We start from the raw sequence: 19,899 nt of genomic DNA, 5'->3' as shown, positions 1-19,899 counted from the left end.
TACCTTGGAAGTAATCGCAAATCACACCTTACAAAATTTTCATAGCAAAATATAAATTACTCTGCATAATGGATCATGGTACAATATGCTCATGTACCTTGGGACAGCCGTCCTGTACCTTGGGCCACACTAAAAAGAGGATTAAATGAAGAGAAAATAATGCATTTAACACAATAAGTTGTTTATTATATTTTTCAAACAAAGTTTTCTTTGAACTTAATTTACCTTAGTTTGATGTACAAAAGTCACAAACATAAATTTCACCACTCACGACATGTATTTAAAGAACTTATAGTTAACTCATTAATTTATTTATTATATTTTTCAAACGAAGTTTTTTCTTCGAACATTAAACAAAACAAAGTTTACCTTAATTTGATGTACAAAAGTCACAAACATAAGTTTCACCACTCACGACATGTATTTAACGAACTTATAGTTAACACATTAATTTATTTATTATATTTTTGAAACGAAGTTTTCTTTGAACATTAAACAAAACAAAGTTTACCTTAGTTTGATGTACAAAAGTCACAAACATAAGTTTTCCACTCATGACCTGCTACCCCAGCACATAAATAGTGAGTCCACCGTCCACACTTAATGCACCTGCACCACTTTTCTCCACTAAAATCAGCCTCTTTTGAACTGCAGCAATATAGGCATTCTTCCTCTGCACTATCTTCATCATCTGTAGGCACAAGAGAAAATGTAGATTCATCTTCACTCTCAGATGATGTTAATGATGACGACGATGATGATTGTGTCTCCATTGCTTTTCTTCTCTTCATCATTCTTTCCGCGCTATGGTGTGTCTTATGACTAGAGCTCTTCTTGCTAAATTTGTCAGACTTCGTTTTGAAAATATCCCCTAAATTTCTGACCACTTTGACAGAGTTTTGATTTTTTCATATTTTGCTCTTTTCTTCACGCGTTTCTTCTCTTTTTGCTCCTTTATAGCCTGTTTCTCGGGCGTGTCGGTCGCTATCATAGTTTTTCTTCTCTTGCTTGTAACATTGGCTTTTCTTTCAAGAGCCTTTGGAAACGGCTGGATTTCTTCTGGTGTGACAGTTTTCCTAAGTTATTTTCTATTGTTGGCCTCAGGTATACCCGATTCAATATTGTAGTCTTGTGCATTTGATGTCCCAGCAGTTGATTCATCCAAATATTTCGAACTGAAAGCTTTGTGCACGATTTTCTCATTCTCATTCACCAGACCAACTGTAACCTCTTCTGATGGCTGCGTTTCTGTAACTTGATCTGTAACGTATGAACTCAGGAAATCGTCGTCACTGAAAACACCTCTGTCTAGTGGATATATCCCTGACTTACGAAAACCGGATAATATGTTGATTGGTGTAAATGCTCTAGGAAATGCTATTCCCAGCGCCTCTGCAACTGTATATATATCAAATGTGTTCCCTTTATTGTTATACATCCACTCCTCAACAGCCTGATTGTAAAATGTCTTCAGTGGCCCATAAACAGAAATATCTGAAGGTTGTAACTTATGAGAAGTGTGTGGTGTGAATGTTACCATCACTACACCAGCAGCTGAAGCCTTATTTTAACATTCTGGAGAAAGAAGAGTTTCATGATTGTCTAAAATTAACAAAATCCTGTTTTCTTTTGAACAGTTGACGAAGGTAAGAAAATGATCAAAAAACTTCAGAAAGGTTTCTTCACTGGACCATCCTGATACACTGGCGGCTCCAATACTTCCTGGGGGACTGCCAAATAACATTCTGTCCTTGAACTGTACCCGGGGGAAAATTAACATTGGTGGAATTGAATTTCCAACTGCATTGACGGCCGTGATCATAGTGACCAGGTTACCTCTTTCTCCTGATGTTGCACAACCGACCTGCTTGACACCTTTGTGGGCAACTATTTTGGTCTGTCATTGGACAGTGCTGAGCCCAGTTTCATCTAAGTTCCAAATCTTCTCAGGAGGAATGGGACCAAATCTATTGTGAACGTCTTTGATGTTGGTAAAAAAGCATTGAACATTATGGCGATTAAAGCTGGTAGCCCGACTTAGGCTAGTTGCTTCGGGTTTCCTTATCGAAAGTTTTGTGCAATGTCTTTTAAGAAACGCACGCAATCGTTCTTCTCCGGCTATTTGATTTTCTTCCCATATTGCTGGATACTTCTCATTCGCTTTAGCAAATTTATATGCAAGTACTCTAACACGTTCTTATTTAGCCCGTATTGCATTCTCGCAATAGTTTGAATATAATTTACAAGACTTTCTTCTTCGGCTTCTGTAAAAACTTTCTTCGTTGCATAATTCACTTTATATTTGAACTCTTTCTCTTTACTGTTTTTAAATTTATGTAAATGTCGGGTAAGAGTAGAACGGCTTACATTAAACACTTTCGATGCTTCTCTATAGGATATCTTCTTATTTGGATCATTGGAATAAATAGCTTCAAGCGCATTTCGAAAGGATTTAGATCCACAGGATCTCTCTTCTTTCCAGATATGCTACGGGGCATCTTTGTGGCAACAAGTCTTCCTGAAATTAAAAAAAAGAAAGTATCTTATAACCTCTTGTACCTTGAACCACGATCAATTTGGCCCATGGTACACGACGTAGCTTTGGCCCAAGGTACATGAGCATCTACGTTTCAAAAAAGATGGCTACCTAAACGCTACAATACAGCTAAGATTCAGAACTTCACCAATATTTTACTTACCAATGGACGAGGCATCCGATGAAAATATTCAAATTAATCCTAGTCTATTTATTCGCAGTCGACAATCATTCAACTTAACATTGAAAATTTTACTTTGACCGTAGAAAATTATTTTTCTCTCCTCACATAAACAACACTTTCTGATACACATCCAGACTCGCACTGGTGGACAATTGCACATCGAAGAAAACTGTACTTCAGTGTTGGATCACCAGAAAGCACCACCTTCCGAGATATTGGAAATGGCTTAAGGTACACTATGCTCTTGGTACAACGATCTCCCCTATGGCATCAATGTTACATTATATGAAAATGTTCATATATCAAGTAAAAATTTATCCTTGCATTTACATAAAGCGATTCAGAACGTGCAGTAATAATAATAATAATAATAATAATAATAATAATAATAATAATAATAATAATAATAATAATAATAATAATAATAATAATAATAATTAGTGGTAGTAATAGTAGTACGGAAAATTGAAATCATATTTTTTTTTCACATTTTTAAAGTTTTGGAACTAAAAGTAACGCGTTACTTTCGCAGTAAAGTAACAGTTACTTTTTGGGGGCAAGTAACGCGTTACATTTTAAGAGGAAGTAAAGTAACTTGTAACGCGTTACATTTTTACAAGTAACTTAGCCAACACTGATCACTACCAAGTAAGCCAGAGTCACAACCAAATGATTTAGGTGAGAAACTAAATAATACTCCAAACGTTTGGCAACACTGCTTCATACTGTGTTTATAGTTCCGTAGATTATGACAGCTTGTTAACGGGTTATCAGAAAGAAAGTGGAAAAGTGTCCGAAATTCCATTTCTGACTATAAATGTAATAGTTAGTTGCTGCACGTTTCGCATCTGGCAGTTACAAGATGTTTCATAGGTGACAGCACATTCTCTAAATCATTTTATGTATTTTGTTTGTGATTATAACAAAGATTATGACAATACTTCTATAAAAATTTACGTCAAATTATTAATTGTTTTAAAACCTAAGTTACATTTATTATTATATAAAGCAGGTAAACAAATTTTAAACTTTTACACTAGTCTTAAGGAAGAGAAAGTGAAGAATTCAACTACATAGTTGTGATCCCTGTCCGCCTTGCCAAAATGCAATTTTCAAAATTAAAATATCTCGTGATCACGAGAAATTTTTTGAAAGGTGAGTTAGTTTGAGTCAAGCAATTGATTCCTAACTTTCCTTAAGATTATTTTTTTTACTGTAGGTGAAAACGAAGGCGAAATGTAATATTTATTTTACTTATTTTTTTTTTTACAGTAAGTATGGACTACAGCTATGGATATCAGTGCAATAACAATGGGCGGTGCAATGCAGCTGGGCTCCGTTGAGCCTGTTAATTACTCAGTAGGGTACTGAATACTTATATTTTATTATTAATTTCTTATGTGCGAGACAAAATCGTCGTCAATTTTAAAATTGCCAACAATTTTAGTAGTGTTCTTTTCTGTTTCTGGGGCCCCCAACCCCAGAGACTTTGCTAAATCCATTTATTACTCAGTAGTGAATACTTATATTTTTATTCACTTCTTATCTGTGCGGAAAAAAAATATATTGTCAATGTTAAAATTGCCAACAATTTTAGTAACTTTTCTTTCCCCCCCCCCCTTCCCAAGCCTATAGGGCCATTTGTTATGTGTAAGAAATAATCACTGCGGTGAAATTCTAGATTACTAGTAACTTTCATAACATTTTTCTTCGTTTTGGGGGTTCCTAAGCCCACGAGGCCCAGTTAAAGCAGTTTAATACTCGGTTCTTAATACTTATATTATGTTATTCATTTCTTATGTATACGAAATAATTATTGTGAAATTCTAGATTACTAGCAGTTTTGGTAACATTCTTTTCTGATTTTGTTGCCCCTAATTCCAGTAGCCCCTGCTAACCTGAATACTTATTTTACTTATTTCCTATGTGAAAGAAATAATAATTGTGAAATTTAAGGTTACTATTGCAACTTAGGTGTTTTTTTTTTGGGGGGGGGACTCCTTTCTATATTAAATTGCAACTTATGTTGGAAAGTAAAAATGATTTCGCTGATTTGCATTGTGTTCATGATAAAGCGGAAAAGAACGTTAACAGCTGATTGTAAACACTGACTGAGATTTCCTTTTCCGTCCAGCCAACCTCTTTCCAATTTGGTTTCTTTCAAGTTACAGTAAAAAGCTGATCACAAAACCGCGACAATCGTTAGTACAGGTGGGGGGGGGGAGGGATGGCAAAGATAACTACCTAGGTATAAACAAATGATCTAGTCGTGTTTCATTGTTTTCCAAGTTTCGTTATTGCAGAGCGACGCTAAGTCTTAAGGCCCAGTGTAAAATCACCGTTGCTGTTGTTATTTGTGTGATTGATGTCTAGGAGACAAAACGTGTTTATCCAAGTGGTGCACAGAAAAGTGCTAAAAAACATTACAAATTCAAGAAAATGTTGCACATAGTTTACAATTACTTACAACGTGGTGCAAACAGGATAAGACAGAATTTGACCTTGAGAGCACTGAATCAGCAGAGACGTACCCTCATGCGCAAAAAAAAAAAAAAAAAAAGACGGTCATCTTGCAATCTGCCATTTTGATTTCAAGTCCAATATTTCAAATGGAAAGGGGGAATGGGAAACACGATTTTAGGCTAGAATTTCACCAGAAATACGAATCTGAAGTTATTTATTCTTTTTACCTAACTTTAATTAGTAATGGAATTTTGTAAAGTAAACGTTGCATATTGCATCATGTAATGGGTTTTGATTTGTCTCTTAAGATGTAACATGACTCTCACCCATCAAGAAAGGAGTGTAATTGTTCTTATCAGCGGGGAACACAGTGCCAGAGCCATCACTGGTGACTTCAATGCCCGGATTTTAAAGAGGGACAACATTGCACATACAACAGTGTCACGCATTTTGCAGAAATTTCATGTTTCTGGATTTGTGCACGAGAAACAAGGCAATGGAATCCCAAGGACTGCAACAGATGAGGGAACAACAACGGCTGTTGTAGCATTCTTGGTGAAAATCCCGAAACGCAGTACCAGACGTTTAACTGCACTTTCAGGTGTAAGTCAGAGATCGATACACCGTGTTTTGCACACAAGTGGCACCCATACAAACTCCAACGGTAGCAATACCTAACGGAGGATGACCTAGATAAGAGAATGCAATTTGCAGAGTAGGTTGTGATGAAGTGTAACGAGAATCCCACGTTTTCTCTTAGTGTGTTGTTTGGTGATGAGACTCTGTTCCATATGAACGGTGAGCTTAATAAACAGAATCACCGTTATTGGTCAGATATAAACCCAGTATGGACAGATGCCTCGAGCGTAATTGGTGCGGAAAAGGTTATGGTATGGTATGGGATATGGAACACTTATATCATCGGGCCTTTCTTCATCCATGGGAACCTAAATGGCGACAGATATCTTGACATTCTGGCGGAACAAGTGTTTCCATCACTGCTCAACCCAGAAGGTGACTTCCCTACCTTTTCTTAGCAAGATGGTGCGGCTCCTCACTATGCATTATGTGCCAGGAAATGGTTGGACGCAGTTTCCGGGTCACTGGATTGGTCGTCGAGGGCTAATTGAGTGGCCATCCCGTTCGCCCGATCTGACACCATTAGATTCTTAGCTGTGGGGCCATCTCAAAGCACTTGCTTATTATGAAAAAATCGCTGATATCCGATTTCCGAATGAATCAGACAGGCTTGTGATTCTGTGACGCCGGAAGTCTTACTACGTGTGCGTCATGACTAGAAAAAAAAGTCTTGCATTATGTGTAGCACAGTACGGGGAACTCATAGAGAGTATCTTGTAGCATCCTACATGCAATGTTTACGTCACATTTGATTACTAATTAAAGTTAGGTGAAAAATAACTTGAGATTTTTATTTGTGGTGAAGTTCTAACCTAAAATCTGTGACGCATGCTCCCCTTTTCATTTGAAATATTGGACCTGAATTCAAAATGACGGAAAAAATAAGATGATCGCCATGAGAGCATACGGCACCACCTGGTGCACACCCACCCCAATTACCCAGATCCAAAGTGTCCTTATCTTTCTTCAAGCCTTTTCAAAAATAAAAGAATGGTGCTGGACTTTTGCCTTATCCTGTGCAATATGGCTACAAATGTGGTACGATCTCTCTCTCCCTATATCTATATCTATACCTATCTATCTATCTATCTATCTATATATATATATATATATATAAGAACTAAAATAATAGCTTGACAAACCGTTTTCTAGAAGTTTGCTGTTTTCCATTCAAATTATCGTCTTCTGACCATGATGTTTGAGAGAACCACGAAAGAAAACCACTATCATTCGATTGAAACAGTGAAGTCTCTTCTTCTCTTTCTTGAAAACCTTTGAAATCACTAACGTCCACATTATAATTTTGTGCTTCAGAAGAAAATGATGAATCAGCATTATTCACAACCTCTTCTATTGTTTCCTCCCTGACTTCAGGTTCGCCAATAGATCCTAATTTATTCCAATTAGGGACACCATTTTCCACTGATAATGTTTCAATTTTCTCCACCATAAAAGGCGTTGAAATATAGTCAGAAACAAAAGAGGAGTCGGAATCATCGTCGTCACTAACAGTATCGTCTGCAGTTGCAGAGACCATTGTAAGCGTAATCACTTCAATCTCACTAATGAGTTTATTTGCACCCGTGTCACTCATAGTTACCTGACACTGATTGTATGCTACCTGAAAACAATTTAAAAATATATTATAGGCCTAACATTAGTACAATGCAATATTATAATTACGATATTCTTGTAAGCCTTACATACGACTGTTATTATCCAGTGCTGGGACCTATTTCAAATTAATGTATTTCAAATACCTATTTAAACTACAAAATGCCATTTTGTATTTTATATTTTAAATACCTTTTCAAAAACTATTTTGTATTTTATATTTTAAATAGGTTTTATGGTGTATTTTTGTTATTTTCCATAATATGCAAAATACAAAATAGGTCTCATATTGGCAATAAAATATTACGCACTTTACCAACCTGCATAGAGTATACTAGAAACTAGCTGTTATAAACATTAAGTGGAGGCACCATTATAGATTGCTTGCTGTTGCGAAACTTGCAGTTGAAATCCCCGAAATCATGCGAAGTTTTCAAAGATATTGTTGTCGTGTGTCCCACAATACCTTGTCGTACAAGGTGGAATTCTTATTTTGATAGTTGAATGAAGCTTCAAAACGTAAAAAGTAAGTTAAATGATGCATGCCTTGCACTGGGAATTCCTACTTTTAAAGATAACAAGTTGGAATTTCTCGACGAATATCAGAGCCGTAGCAAAGGTCGGCCTGGGCGCTGATAGCAAGAGGGCGCCGAACGAGCAAGATGAAAGAAAAAGTATTAAAAATGAGTAAACATGCGTCACTTCGAAAAAAGTATTGGCGCCCTATTAAATTAATATTGTTGCCGGTTTGCACAGGAATAGATGTTAAAAATTTTCTTGTTCGCACCGCTCGCAATCCAAACATTTCAAGGAGACTGATAAGAAGTTATTAGTCTTACTTAAAGAAAATTATTATATATGATTTTGTAATGACCATGTGATATACACTACAAGGTGTCCAGTAATGACTAATAGTGCAATAGTGCACGCAGGAGCGTTTTCAATATCAAAAACGCACATGTTCAGCGTTTTGATGGTGATGAGTTTGCTTTTCTACCAAATCGGATTAATCACGACAGTGAGAATGAAGGTATGGAAATGAGAAGAGTGAATACACAGACGCAAGTTGTTGTTTGCGCGGGAATATGAAAAATGAAGCTGAACAAGAGGAATAATAAGATTCTGGCTCAGTTTCGCACTGTGATAGTCATTTGTTTTTATGTCGTCACTTGGGACATATTCTAGTATACAATCGCTTAGAAAAAGAAACAGCAAATGCATCAAATGTGGGAGATGAATTTAGAACACCTAAATGTAGCATGCCTAGTACATCTTGTGCTGTTGGAGTATCTGAAATAGTATGTACCTAAAGGACGTACCTAGAACATGACATGTCCCAAGTGACGACATAAAAATAAATGACTATCACAGTGCGAAACTGAGCCAAGTATATAAATGCTATATTTGTAGTACATATTTGCAAATATCAATTAGGTGTAACAAGCACCTTAAACTCAGGTAGCTGAAGTACATGCTTAGCACATGAATACCATATGTACCAAGTGTCGGGTACCTAAAAAGTAGATGGGACACCTAAATGGCACATGCCTAGCACATCCTGAGCTGTTAGGGCGGAAGTTCTCTACAAATACGCCACTGGTTGCAGATAAAAGTCACACGACAGCAAGAAATGTCATAGCCCAATCCAAATGAAAGGCAGTGTATTGAGGCGACTCGTTTAAACTGAAATCGGAAAGTATTGTTGTGAGTTCATCGGGACTTCTTTTGTATCTACCTGAGTTCAGTATTCACGTGAAAAAAAAATTGGGTTTATGCAATCAAAAATATTTTATTTTGCTTAAGTGTTCGATTATTGTGTGGTACGTCAAGAATATTAATCTGATGAAGTTAACATACTTTCATTAAAACGTATTTTTGCGTCTTTCAAATAACTGCATAAGAACCTTCCGGGGATCTGGAATACCTCAGTCGAGTGGGGAGTCCGTGAGTTTACCCGCGGAAGATTGTTTAAAAAATTGTTATATATATCTATATATCTATATCTATATCTATATCTATATATATATATATATATATATATATATATATATATATATATATATATATATATATATATATATATATAACTGTTTTAGAGTATTTTCGTGTGTTAATTCTCTATAATACAACATAAGGGGATATTTGGTTTATCATTCGCAGAAAGTTGCGGGCGGGAATAAAGTCTCCCTATACCTCATCCGTAACTACGAAAAATTCTCGTATGGTTTTGAGCCATTATATAAGTATAAATGCAATCTTTTAGGAAACATGCCATCATTGTATTTCAACGTTTTAGATAGCGGTGTGTCGAGTCAACATCGTAATAAAACATACCGCCTCTGCTCTTTTTCACTTCGAACACTATATATATATATATGGGAGTGTTAGTGTGTTTTTAATGTGTTAATTAAATTAATAATAAGTAACCTTAAATTCAGAACTTTTAATTCATTAAAAAATTAATTTCTATAATTTCAAACATATGTAAGTAGCCAAATTCTTCACTTCTCTGGGTCAACATTAAGAAATTCGCAAAGAAGGCTTTTTTTGATTTTCTGTTACATTTAACAAAATAAGTATTTCTTACCGTAAGTGAATCGAAATTAAAATGTTACTTGTGAGGTCACATACAGAATAAAATTGCAAAAGTTTACAATTATTACTGGAAATTAATGCTCTCACTCATTTCAAACATTTTAAAAGCAGTTTCTAAAGTATTGAAATTTCATTTCTTATCGATAGTTTGAAACGTTGTAAGAGTTGTAGATATCCATACTGTTTCCCAAGTGTATTTGTATACAACCAAAAATACTTTTGTCAAGTTAACAAAAAAAAAAAAAAAGTCCAAAATAAGCCTCTTGAAAACAAGTCTTATTTGTAAAAGAATACAAAATGATCATTTTTGGCTGTTGCAATGGCCAGTCCAAGCAGGTTGATAAAAATTCAGCGTAGTGCAACAACAAAAGCTGCTTCTCTTATATGTAATAAAAGCAGAAAAGGAAAAGGAAAAGCTTGGTAAGGTGAGTGTACAGGGGTGGCGAATTCCACTTCGCTCCGGGCGCTAAAATCTCTAGCTACGCCTCTGACGAATACTTGAATTGTGTGGAGCCCATCACACAATGACTTGATCGACTTCAATCATCTCACTCTTTCTTTTATGGCGAGCTCATCCCAGAACTTACTCGCATGAAGAAAGTTCTGCTGCAACTGGAACTACGGTCATTAAAATAGTGTAAATCCGCTAGTGATGGCATTGTTAAAGATTCCATGAATATTTAACCTTGAAGCTATCAGTAAATGATGCTATCCTTGCTTCTGTCACTCATTCCTTTTTTAAACTTAGATGCATTTATGGAAGAGATTCGCCATGAACTATACCATCAAATGAGAAAGCATCTGATCTTAACGATGAACAATATTATTTGTTTGAATTAAACACCAGTGATCACGAGGAGAATATATGTACGTCCTTCAATGTTTCTCAGTTGGAATGTCTCTAGTACCTTGAAAATTCGGATACTTCACTGTGTGTACTGGAGGAGTACCTTCTTGTACTTAAATTATTTCAAAAGTTCAATGCACGTGTGCCAAGTTCAGTAGCTGTTGAATGACTTTTCACATTTTTGATCCTCATTATGAGACCTCATAGAATGAGCATGAGTGAGAAAATGTTCGAGAAACAATTGTTACCGAAAGCGAATAAGCATTTCCTTAAATGAAAGAATCATGTTCGATGTAGGCCTAATGGAAGTGTTTGATGTTGACAGGGGCGGATCCAGGACCGACTTCTGGGGGGGGCGGTGGGTTGTCATACTGCTACTTTTAAGGGCCCCAAACTGTGGGATGGGTTTTATTTATACTTATAAAATTAGAAAGTTTCCTCTTCTGGGGGGGGGGGGGCGATCGCCCCGATCGCCCCCCCTGGATCCGCCCCTGGATGTTGATTAGTGCAAAGAAAATGATTGTGTTTGATGTCTAAACTATTATATGTACCAAAAGTCAATACAAATATTTTGCAGACTAGGCTGTTCACGATCAACATCACGATCACATAAAAATAAACATATCAAAAGACAACATCAAAAAAAGCTACTGCAAAAGAGAAATAAAAAGACTAAATGAAGAGAAAATAATAAATATATGAGAATAACAAATATGCAACAATAACAATAAATATATACCAATAACAGTAAATAGTAACAGTAAATACAGTAAATATATAACAAAAAATACTATAAAAGTATTCAAGTAAGTTCTGTCGCTTTTTCAAACACAACCTTCGATAGGGTTGCGCACGAGTCGAGACATGTCTCGAATCTCGACTCGACTCGACTCGAATTCGAGTCGAGACACACTTTATAAAATTCGAGACGAGTCGAGACAAACGTATTTCTCGACTCGAATTTTCGAGTCGAGAAGAGACAGCTGCTAAAAATCTCGACTCGACTCGCATGTTTCGAAAATTTTTCTATAATTTTTAATATTATTTTTAAGAAAGTGTTCGCTCAGAAACACTCGGCACGAGAATTTCGGAAACTGCAGGACTTGTCAGGTGTTCGAGGAGTGCTGTGGTGATTGTCTTCAGCAAGTGGCGAAACCAAGGGGAAAAGACGTCCAAATGTCGAGGGGTTGGGTGACCCCACCTCATTACAGATGTCGAACGTCGTAGGCTGGGCAGACTGCTAAAACAGAACAGGCGGCGAACTGCGTCGTAACTAAGATCAGAGTTTAATGCTGGGCCAAGTACAAGTGTGTCTGAACTAGTGTTGTCAAATTTCCGGAAATTTTGAACCTGTTTTTTAAACGTTTTTTTCGATTTTCCGGAAAAATTGAAAAAAAAATATATGTTTGTATTAGGTTAATTTTACTAGTAATGATATCTCTTTTATTTTTCAAACACGCGAAAAATGTAAGTTCAAAAATTTCAATATTGCGAATATTAAAAAATAGCATTCGAAAATAAAACTATTCCAATTATTATCTATATATTAAAATACTAGATTTACGCGTACATGTTTCTCCTTACAGAAAAGTTTATATGTTAGTCTCCAATCCTTTCAACAATGAGATCACGAACCCACAAGTGCTAGAAACGTGCCGTTTTCATTTGTCGATTCCAAATTTTATGTAAATTGTCCAGTTCTAATTGAATATTTTTATTAAAAAAAATATGGCCATTAGTTATTTATTACATTTATAGGGGTACACAAGAAGTACTGTGGGGGCGCGGTGGCTCAGTGGTAGGACGTTCACCTCCAGTGCTTGGGGTCCCTGGTTTGATCCCAGATCGCGCCGTGTGGACTTTGTGGTGGACAAACACCATGCTCGTGGGTTTTCTCGGGGTTCTCCCGTTTCCTCCCACTTTCTTGACTCCACCATTTCATTCATTTCTCATCATCACCGTCTCCTTTAGCCTAACCGGAATAACCGTGGAACGTAAAACTAAAGATTTCATTTCACTAGAAGTAATGAAATTTTTGAAGAAGTAAAGCATCATACCCTACGAGTTATATATTCCAACATCACATAGTTGTATATAGGGGTTGTATATCTGTCAGGCGTTTGTTTCATGGCCAAATGATAATGAAAACGAAGGATAACCATTTCTCCAGTCTAAGATTAATCTTCGTTGTTTGGAGAGTTTTTTTTTCAATAAACACCATTTATCACTGACATAATTAATTGTGTGTGTACTTTATTTACTTATTAAATAATGCATGCAAATGCATGTATACAGGATATGGGCATTCAGTAAATGGATACTTGAATATTTGAATTCAATTATCTATACAAGCCGGCTACGCGTCTTTTTCTTTGGGGGGGGGGCATGGGTGCAGTTCAAACTACTCTTTGGGATGAGCTTCTTACCGGATGTGTAGCCTACCGAAGGACCACACAGTTGTTATCGAAACTATTGTTTCTTTTATGCTTTGGCTGAAAGTTCTGTAGATATCGAAGCCCGCCAGTGAAGCCATATCTTGCATCTTGGTGCTAGATCTAGCATAATTCACTCCCATTTAGCATCTAGCATCTTGACTTTAGCATCTTGGCAAAATCTCATTCTTTCCTCTGGAGAACAGAGAAAGAACGAAAATTTAGATGGCTCACTGACCGTTGGGAATTATCCCTTAGTTGAAGCGATGGTTGGAGTAATAAAACCAGTTAGTATTTCGGCTGTTGTATTGTTGAATTCACAGAAATGTTCAAAAATAAGCAAAACGTGACTCTGTACAAGATGTTTACTTACCCATAGTTTTATTATTGTCAACTGAACCCTGAGTGTCTGGAATGTTTCTGTCCCTTCTCACTTTACAACTTGAGAGGGGAGGGGGTATGACCGCTAAAAGAAATGCTTCAGTACTACGTCGGAAGCGCGGCATGTTTTGGATATATTTCTTAAAATATTATCCATTCATAAAGTATAAATCCCCCTTCCTCCCCTGATTCTCTTTCCAATACAGAGAACCGACTCTTTAAATGAAGAAAGAACCCTGAACCCTCCCGAAAATGCAAAAATGAATGATGCGTACAAAAATAACAAGTCTGTGGATGAATCAAAGAATGCAGATACATGAGAAGATGATGACGAAGATAACAGTGCTTGATGCAGCGAAGCCCACCACATGTAAATAGATTTGAAGTGTTCATATTTGTGTATGTATACGTGTATATGTGCTTGTTTCTGAGTTTTTATATGCGCGTGTGTCTTGTAATTGTTATATTAATATCCACTGGATTAAGTGAAAGTATAAAATGGATTTGATGACTGCCAAATTGACGTCACCTTGGTAAGTCATTATTTTCTAATATTTAGTAATATTAAATTAGATTATAGTTTAGCGTCGTTTTCAGGAGCAAAGCTCTACAAGACGTGAACGTACAGTTTAACGTCGGATTTGAAACACATGAGCTCCTACCATGAATCAAACCTCGTTCGAGAAAGGCGCATACGCTAACCACATAGCAACGGGGAGCTCAACATTTAGTGATATGTATATTAAGTTGTAAAATTATAGTCGTTTAATTTTCACTAATATAATCTTCACAATGTTAAGCATTCGCTAGACACGTTATCTTGTTTAAAAACAAAAAGCCTATCTCTTATGTTTCCGTCTCGGGGTTGGACTGCGGGATGATAGAAATCCGAAAGAGATGTTTTTATTATATTTTGTACAGTAGATTTGCTCCTTCATAATTCTGTGTTTGATAAGAATGAACCTCCCTGGCTCACGAAAATGAATACGTAATATAACAAACCATGCACATTAAATGCCAGACTAATATAGCAAACATTGAAGATGCCCCCCAGAAAATTTTCTTCGGCCGCCCATGTCTGGAGACACACAATTTCGCAACTCAGTGGATACGATGTGGACGTATTCAGTCTACTGGTTTACCCATAAAATTTAAATTTTATAACAATATTATCAGTGAATACTAACCTGAGGAGAACCATTTTTTTAATTCGATCGCTAAAGTTTTTGTTTGTTTGTTTGTTTGTTCACCAGGTCTCGGTAATCGTCCGGCACGAAAACTGAAGTTTCTGCAAGTGTTCTTTTCTTTTGAGAAAGGGGTCCTCCAGGAGCGTTTTTTAGGGGGTACTTCCTGCATTTGTTATATACATATATAGATATAGATAGATATAAATATAGATATACTCTGTATATATATATATATATATATATATATATATATATATATATATATATATATATATATATATATATATATATATATATATAAAGATAAGTAGGAGCGGGTCTTTAAAATTAGTTCGGAAAGATAATATGAAAATCTGGCATAATTTGCAAGAATCCATCTAGTCTAATATAAATAAAATAAAGTTTGTTTGTGTTTGTTTGTCTGTATGCGGCCTGGGGACCAGACGAGTGGACCGAGAGTTACCAAATTTTGGTCAGGAGTACCTTGGCCCAGGCCGCAGATCAAGACGAATCTTTTTTTTTTTTTCAAAATTCGAACCAGGGGGTCTCAGGGGGCGCTTTCAGGGACATGTAAAAGTGGTAGGAAATGGCCGATATTACTGTCGAATTCATAGTTTTCACGGTCGTTGAGATCAATGGTGACACTTTCATTAGCGAGGACTTGCAAATTCAGCTACAATTGTATGCGGGCCGGGAGTTAACGGGGTCTCCGGGGACGGTATCCGCCCCCGGTGACCCCCAGCCCGAATAGGGTGAATTTGGAAGTTAATACGATGAGAGTTTTACCATTGATTTCAGCGACCGTGAAAACTATGATTTCGACGGTAATTTTGGCCATTTCCTACCACTTTTACATGTCCCTGTAAACTCCCCCTGAGACCCCCTGGTTGGATTCCGAGACATGTAAAAATAATCCAAAATGATCGATATTAGTGTCAGATTCATAGTTTTTGCAGTCGCAGAAATGAATGGTAATACTTCAACAGGCGTTGTCTTCCAAACACTGCCCCCATGCGAAGAATGGGTATATTTAGCTGTCTAATATAAATAAAATAAAAGAGTTTGTTTGTGTGTTTGTCTGTGTGCGGCCTGGGGACCAGACCAGTGGACCGAGAGTTACCAAATTTTGGTCAGGGGTACCTTGGCCTAGGCCCCAATCAAGACGAAAAGTTGTTTTCAAATTTCGAACCAGTGGAGTCTCAGGGGGGCGTTTAACGGCACCGGCTTGGGAACCAGACAAATTGACCAAGAGTTACCTAATTTTAGTCACGAATACCTTGGTCCAGGCTCGAGACCAGAGTTAAACGATTTTGTCAAAATTCGAACCAGGGGGGTCTCAGGGGTCGTTTACTGGGACATGTAAAAGTAGTAGAAAATAATCGATATTAGTGTTGAATTAATAGTTTTCGTGGTCACTGAAATCAATGGTGAAACTTCGATCGCATTAACTTCCAAATTCATACTATGCAGCACCCGGCCCGGGGTCACCGGGAGAGGGGGGGGGCGGGAGTTGAGATATTTTCGCGGTCGTTGAGATCAATAGTGGCACTTCCATTAGCGATGATTTGCAAATTCAGCTACAATGTATGTGGGCCGGAAGTCAGCGGGGTGGGGGGTACCGAGACAAGTAAAAGTAATCCAAAATGACCGATATTACTGTCAAATCCATAATTTTGAGGTCGCTGAGATGAATGGTGACACTTTCATTAACGATCACTTGCAAATTCAGCTACCATTGTATGCGGGCCGGGAGTCAGGGGGGGGGAGGATACCGAGACATCTGAAAGTAATCCAAAATGATCGATTTAGTCTCAGATCCATAGTTTTCGTGGTCGCGAAAATGAGGGTAATACTTCCACAGGCCTTGACTTCCATGCGAAGAATGGGTATATTTAGCTAATATATATATATATATATATATATATATATATATATATATATATATATATATATATATATATATATATATATCGGGTGTTGCAAAATAAGTGTTACAACCCTTAGGAGGTGACTCCTGCCACTGAGACAAGAAAAAAAGTTCTCTTCAACTTTCTGCTATCGGACATAGTTTCAGATCTACAAGATGCCGAAAGCGTGGGAAAATGACTTTCGGACGCCAATAGTTCGTAAACTATCCAACATAAAGAGGGCGGGTAAAAAATTCACTGAAGAAGTCATACCTGCTCTATTGAATTTTGCATGTTTCACAATCCTACCGTGCACGCGCAATGGAACGTAAGGAGTCCCGGATAATCTGCCAAATGAAACTTGGTCTAAATGGATATGAATTGATAGGCTTTCCACCAGGTAACAATAATTCGTTTGTCTTAAGTCGATATCTGGAACAAATACAAAATGGCGGACACCTTTAAGCCCGTTGTGTGTGGTTGCATAATCGCCAGGTACGGATGTTGACCAACAGTGACGTTCTGAGTATTAATTGTAGCGAATTTGTACTCAAATGCTCTAGAAAAACATCTGGAGTGTCGGTAGAGCATAACAGACGAAGCAGGGTGATTCACATGTGTGGAAACACTTAACGAAAAATGCCAAGAAATGCACTCATACTCAGTACACGTGAATTCAAAGCGTCGGAAATGTAAGGATTAGTGTCAAGAACATGAAAGCCATTGCCAAATCACCAATATTATTCCCTCAAACCGATGGAATATGATGTGCATGGTTGCATACCAATAAGGATGCAACAACTGAGGCCAAGTTCAAATTGTGCAATGGATTCAGTAAGAAACTGGGTAAACTAAATGAATGTCACTAGAGGGATCGCGTGATCGATATTGAAATGTGGCCAATGTGTGTGTTGATATCAACATGTAGCTAATGGACAAATGTCAACATGTCCCACTACTGCTGGGACACCATCTCACGTGCGGAAACTAGGAAAATAACGTTGTACATTCTGCTATTACATATTGCTGCACCTTTTGGTAGAACGTAACTAGAACACGATTGTATCAATGTTCCTCTTTGTGTAGGACATTGTCTCACAGTCGACACATATGAAAAGAAATCTCTTAATGCATGGTTCAAATTCTGATAGAGCGTGAAAATAACATATTTATATTATGTCCCACGTCTTCTGAGACATATGACGTACTCGAAATATAGGAAAATATCTCCAGAAATTCGTATCTTACACACAGTGCACATGCCAAGACAAAGACGAAAATGAGCCGATTTGGCACATTTAACACTACAGCAGGAACACCATACATATGGAAAATAAAACGGCATGAGAAATAGGAAGAAACGTCTTAAAGCTCTGATTGTTTACAACTGTGCAGTAAGAGTAACAAAATGAAACACACAAGTATGTCTGGAGGCTGTACAAGAGGGCTTGCCAAACAAAATGGGTACTCCTCAAAGAAACGAATACAGAGAAAGTGAGGCTCCTTCGAATCTCAGGGCTAGAGCGCTCGGTTTTGCTCGCGTGGTCGCAGTTTCCAATCCTACTGGGAGCCCACGGCATCAGATTCAAGACCCGAGTAGTTATTTTCCTATTTTTCCCACGTGGGACGATGTCCCGGCAGTAGTGGGACATGTTAACATTTGTCCATTAGCTACATGTTGATATCAACACACATTGGCCACATTTCAATATCGATCATGCGATCCCACTAGTGACATTCATTTAGTTTACCCAGTTTCTTACTGAATCCATTGCACAATTTGAACTTGGCCTCAGTTGTTGCATCCTTATTGGTATGCAACCATGCACATCATATTCCATCGGTTTGAGGGAATATTATTGGTGAATTGGCAATGGCTTTCATGTTCTTGACACTAATCCTTACATTTCCGACGCTTTGAACTCACGTTTGTTGAGTATGAGTGCATTTCTTGGCATTTTTCGTTAAGTGTTTCCACACATGTGAATCACCCTGGTTCGTCTGTTATGCTCTACCGACACTCCAGATATCTTTCTAGAGCATTTGAGTACAAATTCGCTACAATTAATACTCAGAAAATCATTGTTGGCCATTATCCGTACCTGGCGATTATGCAACCACACACAACGGGCTTAAAGGTGTCCGCCATTTTGTATTTGTTCCAGATATCGACTTAAGACAAACGAAATATTGTTACCTGGTAGAAAGCCTATCAATTCATATCCATTTAGACCAAGTTTCATTTGGCAGATTATCCGGGACTCCCTACGTTCCTCTGGGGAATCCCTTGCGCGTGCACGGTAGGATTGTGAAACATGCAAAATTCAATAGAGCAGGTATGACTTCTTCAGTGAATTTTTTACCCGCCCTCTTTATGTTGGATAGTTTCCAAACTATTGGCGTCCGAAAGTCATTTTCCCACGCTTTCGGCACCTTGTAGATCTGAAACTATGTCCGATAGCAGAAAGTTGAAGAGAACTTTTCTTCTTGTCTTACGAGGGACCCTATCCAAGTGCGACTCTGACTTCGAGTCGAGACTATGGTCGTTGGATACCTTGTCCCAAAAGAACATAACACGAAAAGTGATACATCCTCGATCGCAACCGTTGCAGAGATATAAGCGTGAAAAGTTCGAAATTGAGCTCCATACTATACATTACAAAGTCAGCTTCCGGGTCAGATTTGGCGGAAACGGTCACGTAAGGAAACTCAGCGAATACATATCAAAGTAGTGTTGGGAGCCCACCACCTTTTGAATGAAAAAAATGTTGCCCCCGGGGCACTCGCAGGGTCAAGCGGGTCCAACTCAAAATTGGCAAATGGAACCGGGGGTCAAGTAGCATATTGTATGAAAGCTAGTGTTAAATAAAAGAAGATAGAACAAATCTCAACTCTCTATGATGACCCTGTGCAAACGGGCAACTGGTCAAAATGTCAATACAACCTACATCAGAAAATATATGGCCACTGTGAGAGACTCTGCAACAATTTGTTTAACTTCAATACCTTGCACTTTTAAACGTGTTTTTCTGTCTTGTTATTGTCACAACTTAACGGATTTAGAAGAGTGGCCATATATTTTCTGATGTAGGTTGTATTGACATTTTGACCAGT

General features: G+C 37.4%; 1 protein-coding gene across 1 annotated transcript in view; it reads right to left on the bottom strand.

The window, feature by feature from the left end:
* Positions 1-19,899, bottom strand: part of LOC145691066 (uncharacterized) — a 48,095-nt gene that overhangs the window by 16,305 nt on the left and 11,891 nt on the right. The window contains exon 2 of the mRNA XM_081766723.1: positions 6,965-7,443. Coding sequence (XP_081622849.1) covers positions 6,965-7,416 — 452 coding nt within the window. The 5' untranslated portion in view covers positions 7,417-7,443. The remainder of the gene's footprint in view (positions 1-6,964; positions 7,444-19,899) is intronic.

Source organism: Thermobia domestica, chromosome 7 (assembly GCF_964235325.1).
Source record: "Thermobia domestica chromosome 7, izTheDome1.hap1.1, whole genome shotgun sequence".
Taxonomy (NCBI): Eukaryota; Metazoa; Arthropoda; class Insecta; order Zygentoma; family Lepismatidae; genus Thermobia; species Thermobia domestica.
The sequence above is the reverse complement of the archived record's forward strand: the minus strand, read 5'-3'. Positions and strand labels throughout refer to the sequence as shown.